This window comes from Oryza brachyantha, chromosome 6 (assembly GCF_000231095.2).
Source record: "Oryza brachyantha chromosome 6, ObraRS2, whole genome shotgun sequence".
Classification (NCBI taxonomy): domain Eukaryota; kingdom Viridiplantae; phylum Streptophyta; class Magnoliopsida; order Poales; family Poaceae; genus Oryza; species Oryza brachyantha.
This window is the reverse complement of record NC_023168.2, coordinates 13,016,240-13,023,014: the sequence shown is the minus strand read 5'-3', so window position 1 is coordinate 13,023,014 and position 6,775 is coordinate 13,016,240. Positions and strand designations below refer to the sequence as shown.

General features: G+C 37.7%; 1 protein-coding gene across 1 annotated transcript; it reads left to right on the top strand.

The window, feature by feature from the left end:
* The first annotated feature begins 334 nt into the window (after positions 1-334).
* Positions 335-2,768, top strand: LOC102706204 (ubiquitin-conjugating enzyme E2-17 kDa-like). Its single transcript, XM_040524971.1, has 4 exons — positions 335-441; positions 1,503-1,630; positions 2,074-2,178; positions 2,471-2,768. Exons 1-4 carry the CDS (start codon positions 372-374, stop codon positions 2,612-2,614), a joined length of 447 nt encoding a protein of 148 aa, XP_040380905.1. The 5' UTR covers positions 335-371; the 3' UTR covers positions 2,615-2,768.
* Positions 2,769-6,775: the final 4,007 nt, after the last annotated feature.

Genomic DNA, 6,775 nt, shown 5'->3' with positions numbered 1-6,775 from the left:
TATTCTTGACCATCTTCCTATAAAATATTACTTGCAATATGCTATTTTTTATTTTTATTTCCCGAAATACTCGTTTATGATTTTTAATTATACCAGAAATACAATTTTTTTCATTAATTTCTTTAACAAACACTATATATCAACATATACCATATATATTTTTTCATTAAATTTTCTTAAATTTTTTAAATTCTTCTTAAATTTAAACTCGCTAGGTTACTGCGGGTTAAGTCGTGCCTCGGCGAAGGCGCGGCAACGCAAACCCTGCTCTGGAAGCTTCCAGAGCCCACCACTAACCTTCCCTCCATTCGCAATCCCTACATATTCACGCCCGCCTCCCTCTCTCCCTCTCCCTCTCCCTCCCTCCGGCCATGGCGTCCAAGCGGATCCTCAAGGAGCTCAAGGACCTGCAGAAGGATCCCCCCACCTCCTGCAGCGCCGGTAAATCAACCCCCCCCCCCTCCCCCTCCCCCTCCCCGGCCCCCCTCCTTCCTCCAGCGCCTTCCCTCTCCTCTGCTCCACGAATTCCTCGGAGACGCGTTTGCCTCGCGCCCGCTCTTTCGATTTTATCGCTTTCCTAGTTTCGGGAGCTTGTGGAACCTGGGGTTGCTGATGGGGTACGGTACGGTGCTCGTATCAATATTGTGCGTGCTCATGCTTTGCTGCGAATTTCGCGTGTGTTACTCCTACGTATGCGTGTTGAGGTCAGTCCAAAGTTTTGGAGCGAGGGAGAAAGACAGATACGTTTGTTACGTCACACTAGTAGTACAATTTCTTTTTTTCTGTGCATTTCATTAGTTTTGTTGCAAAATTCAAGTGCATCATGGACCTGCTTACTATAGTTAGTATATGCACCTTTGTATTTTTGTGATTTATGGAAGGGTTGGTGCGGTACCTAGGACATGAACCATTATTGGATAGGGTTCTTTTAGCCCCTATTGGAATAACATGGTTTTTTATTATTAAGTAATTAGTTTGTACTGAACAAATAATACACTAAAGATGTGTATAATTAGTCCTCCCTCCAGGAGTGCCTGTAGATTTCTACCAAGAGTAGATAAACTTTGATTGTTTTTCTCTAAGAAACAACAGAGTCAATAGGTTTTAATACGACATGTTAGTATAGTTTTCAGCTTACAAATCTAACGGCACAATCTCGATGCTAAATGATTAGATTGTCTTAAAAATAAAATTGGTCAAAGCTTGGCAAAGTCAAAGTTGAGACAATTATTTTTAAACGGCAGTATTGTTCTTGTCTACGTGCTCGTGTCCCCCAAGAGGGCATGTCGATGTAATCAATATGTTTTGACATTTCTAGATGAATGTGCTGGATTTGTTATCCACTAGAAGTCACTTGCAACGTTCTGTTACCTAGTCGTCAATTTGCATGATCGGGAACTTGGAGTATTGTATATTTAGTTTTGTGATGTTGTGTTCAATGCATTTCGACTACTGAGATTGGAGTACAGTTACATGAGAAACATTTGAAATAAACCAAACAGGCCCTGCGGCAGAAGATATGTTCCACTGGCAGGCAACAATTATGGGTCCAGCAGATAGCCCATATGCAGGTGGCGTCTTTTTGGTTTCTATTCACTTCCCTCCAGACTATCCATTCAAACCGCCCAAGGTATGGATTTATGTTCAGTCCACTTATTTGAGCCCTTCTGCAAATTGTTTGTTTCTTGGGGCTCTAGAAGTTCATTAGAAGAGCATTGCTTGCTTCAGTTTTATATCATCTCAAGGCTGTCCAGAAACTGAACAAGATATTTAGCTCTCCGTTCAACCTCTCTCTTATTCTTTTTATATCTGTTGGCATTTACCTATCAGGCAAGCTCCACAGTTCTGCTCTAGGTATTCTTAATTTGGGATAAAATGTCATGTTAACCTGATAATGTACCTGTCCAAAACTCCAAATGGTAGTTTTGCAAATGTTCTGATTTACTTGGGAATATACGTGTTACCAATGCAAGAAACCATGATATGCTTGTTTTTTCCACAAAACAAAAAGATGCTTGACCTCAATTTAACAACTACTGTAGCTTCGTTCTGATAAAAGGAAAAAAAATTCAGGTTGCATTCAAGACAAAGGTTTTCCATCCAAATATCAACAGTAATGGAAGCATCTGCCTTGATATCCTGAAGGAACAGTGGAGCCCTGCGTTGACAGTGTCAAAGGTAACTTGATCCTCCTTTTTCCAGCTAGGTCGTTTAAACTTGTCTGTGAGACAGCTTTGCGCTTGTCAAAAAGCTATGTTCTTTGAAGTTTGAACTTGTCTCAATCTACTTGACTTGAGAAGTTGGCCACTTTGTCACCATAGAAATGTTAGGAAGTTGGAGCTCTCAAATTGTCTCAACACCAGTCAAGTCATAATTAAAAAAAAAATCCCCTGGAAAAATATCTGGTGGGAGTACAGAGTACCTTCTATTCTCCAATTACACAAATTATCTGACCTGGCATAATCTTCAGGTACTCCTCTCGATTTGTTCACTGTTGACGGACCCAAACCCAGACGACCCGCTCGTTCCGGAGATCGCGCACATGTACAAGACTGATCGGGCCAAATATGAATCAACTGCTAGGGGTTGGACCCAGAAGTATGCAATGGGTTGAACAACATTGGATGTAGGAAAGATTATGTTTCCTGCTGATATATTATCTTGTATTAGTTTCCATGTTGTGGTGCGATATGCCTAAATGGGGGGTATAATGTCTTCCATCACTGAATCTAAAGTCAATTTCTCGATTGATGATAGAAGGGCTTGAGGGGGGAAAATCGATTAACTGGGATTTCAGTTGCTTTGCTGCTGTTATGGATAGCAGTTGTGTTAGTTTTGTGGTACGTTGAGCTTTGGTGTATGCGAATATGAAGCTATGTGGGATTATTAGGAGTAATTTTACCATTTTTGAAAAGGTGCATGGGGAGTATAATTTCTAGTGTTAATTTTGGCACCTTCTAGATACTTGAGGTATATAAATTTTGGCACCTAAAGTTATTGTGGTAAAATTGCTAGATTATTAGGTTTCAATAATACATAACTTTTTCCAGCCTAAATTTGCTGTCAAAGCACATTTTACCGAGCTTGCTCGCAAGTCATTTTTACAGCCACAGCTTATAAGACTTTCTACGTACACAACCTACAACCTAAGACAGGTTATAATTTGAGGTTAAAAAAAAGACACGTGATAGTTTTAGGATACGGGGTTTTATGCTTCTTACTATTTTCGTCTCAGTATTTGTGTATTTTCATGCCCAGTTCGACCTTTCATTTTATTTGAAAAAATTATGAAAAAAATTAAAAAATAGTTACACATAAAATATTATTCATGTTTAATTTTCTAATAATAATAAAAATACTAATCATATTTTCTTCAATAAGTAGTCGATCAACCGTGGAACGTAAATAGTGTAAAAATGTACCTACGGTGGAATGGAGGGAGTAGTATTTAATATTTAAAATTAAATTCTCCAAAGTTCACAAAAACGCAAGCTACGATACACCTAAAATATATATTATACACTTCAATTAGGGTTGAAGTGAACCTATGTTGATTGTACATATTTTAAGGGCAAACATCCATTTTGGACTTGATTTGGGATCCATTTTCCACCTAAAATTATAAAACCAGTCATTTTAATTTTAAACTTTTAAAGCTGGACAAACTTGACCCAGCTATTGTTTTTAGTGGTGGTTTTGTCGACGGTCAAAATTATTTATTGTTCTTATGCTTTAGTTGTTTCCCCTTCTTCCCATTCTAACTCTCTTGTTTTCCCATACACACACTTTCCGGTCAATTAAATAGTTTTCTATAGAAAAACTGTTTTAAAACCATGATAATATATTTATCAGGGTTTTTTTTGTGCTGATACTTAATTGATAATGCGTTAATTGGTTGTTCCGTTTTACGTGCTAGGTGTGAGGTTCCCAACCCACAGTGACGAACGCAGCCTTGCTCTTAAAATGTCCCTCTCACCACTCTACTGTGCGAGAATGAGAAAAAAAAAAACGTGTGCATATTGAGCCACTGCCATATTAGCCACTATAATTGCACAAAAGACTATTGTTGTGTTAGACGCGGTAAAGACCTCTATTAAAAATTAGTCTTGAGGTGAAACATCCGTGGTTTTAACAATAAGTGATTTTATAGTAAAATCTGAGAGCTAAAATAGATTTTTCCTTATTTTAAGGTCCTATTTGTTTTTCTGGGGATTATTGTAATCTGGATTATTAAGTCAAGCTATATTATTATAAGGTAAAGTAGAAATAGATGGTAAAGTAGATAGTAATTATTTTAAAGTTCCAAGAGCATTGGGTCTAAATCCAGCCAGTAATATAAAAAAGCATCTTTAAATGTGCTTATCAGATTATGGTAATCTAACCTCTGGATTATAATAATTTGTTATAATAATCGATCTATTTGTTTAACTTTACTCCTAATAAGGCAGATTATAATAATCTCGTGCTGAATTAGACAGGGCCTAAAACATGCGAGAGAGATCCACGGCAGATTTTATCGGTCACTTTGTTGCCCTGCTCTCCTTTTATTTTTATTAGCCATTTTTCCTATTGTTATACTCACGAAAAAGAAAGCAGTATTGAACTCTTAAAATCTTAATAATAATCGAAAGGAGCAGCAACGATCGGAATCAGATTGAGGGTTGCGTGACGCTGAACTGTTTATCACAAATTAACTGCGTGATCGAGCGGTAACCATCACGTTTTTCTCTGCCTTGCTTTGGCCCAAAGTGACGAGCAAACAAAGAAAAGAAAGCCCAAGGCAAGTCTCTCTCAAAGCAGTCAGTACTACCATCTCCTGTAGGACCATTTGCAGTACTACTAGCAGCATTTTATATTTCTCTAATGCGGTACTATACTTCGTTTCTAGAAGCAAGAGAATAATCACAAGAATTTTTGTTTTTGCTACCTAGGCACAAATGTACAATGCATGAAGTTAATATAAAATAATTCAGGTATTACCAACAAAACCAATAAAATTTGCTTGTGTTCCAAACAGACCCTCAAACCACGGTTTTGCTCGGAATAACTACCAGCCATATCTTTTCATCTCTATTTATGCTTACTAGCCAAAATTTAAATTTTTAACCTTAAATTTAGAATTGATTTTAGAGGTTTTTTCTCTTAAGTTTATTTTTCAGCCTTAGGTTTTACAAATTATTTTTCATTTACAAATATGTCTAATAAAACCAAACGACGAACCTACGAATCTAGAATTAATTATGGTGGTTTCATTAGAGGAGAGTGAGACCAAAGTTCCACCAAACATCAGTTTGCAAAAAATATATATATAAATGTAATTGAGCCTCTCTGCTCTGTTCAGGACATCTGGACGGCCGCGTGTACGTGCAGCTGTGGTTGGGCCATTGCCGTTGCTTGCATTGCCGGGAAGCCATCGGTGCTTTTACAACCACCTCGCTCGCATCCTTCCAAACCTTGTGCTCCAAGTGACAAAAGCAATGTGCAGACAGGCAGACAATTAATTTTATTTTGTTGCAACTTTTATATGTATTGTGTAGCATTACAAGTTGCTTCCCCTTTTAGCTTGGCCTGATTTAATTTGATTTGATGAATGGATGCAATGTTCATGTCCCTTCGTTAGGTCGATGCAACAGCCAACAGCTCTCCGGCATGATGCATCTGAATAACAGGTTTGATTGTGTTGTTCTTGTACAGTGCCTGATCAGCTGATAGATGGTCATGTGGAGTTTCTCTTTTTGGGCTGCCTCAGCATTTTAGCTTGCATTGTATTGAACTGCTTGGTGCGAAATGGAAGAAACTAGTGAAAACTAAAGATGTTTGCTTTGCATGTCTCGAATGGTGAGCGGTTTTTAGTGTGGTGCCAAGCTTTTTAGGGCTCCTCTGGAACAAAAGAATTTTGGAGGAATTTAGAATAATTGGATTCCTATGGAAAGATTTCGTGTGTGGATCTTTGGAGCAAAGAAATTTGACTGTTTCAAATTCGTTAGGATTAGCTCAAATCATAGGGAATTTGGAGGATCTTTAATATGACTATATGAGGTTCAACCTCTTTAAAGAAATGGTGTGTGTCTCTCTCTCTCTTCCGATTCTTGTTTTCCATCCAAACAGTCATACGTAGTTTTCTATGTTTTTCCATATGTGGAATTCTACGCTTTTCATATTCATCTGTGTGACTGTGTCGAAAATCATTCTCCAAAAGGAGCCCTTATTCTTGTAATTTTTATGTTTGTATGCAAAGGAATTGTTACATGTACAGTTTAAGATCTATGCATAGCATAATAAAATGGTATGGTAGGAAATTAGTAGAAACTAAACCTTCTTTTCAATTGTGGCGGTAATGTGGGTCGTTTAGCGTAAAAATGAGAATATGAGTTAAGATTCCATGCACAATTGAGATCAAATATCCTTTTCACAAGGTCCTTGAAAACTAAGAAAAAAGATTTGCCCCAATGGTTTGGTTCGGCAAAAGGGACCAAAGATGATGGCTAGAGACGACCAACAAACCAAGTGGTTGTCATGCCCCCACAAGACAAATCAACTCAACAATGGGAGACACCTGCTTACTCTGACTTCTGCCTGAACAATCAGGATACAAAAAAAAAATCAAAAATCAAAAATAGCAGAGATAACAAAAAAATATTTTTTTTCGACAATGGAATTCAACCCAACCAGCCATTGTGGTAAAACACATCCTGCCATTCAAACTCCACATATAAATCTACTGTGCATCCGACAATATTTTGCAAGGATAATAAGAAAAACTTAAACCCCGAGA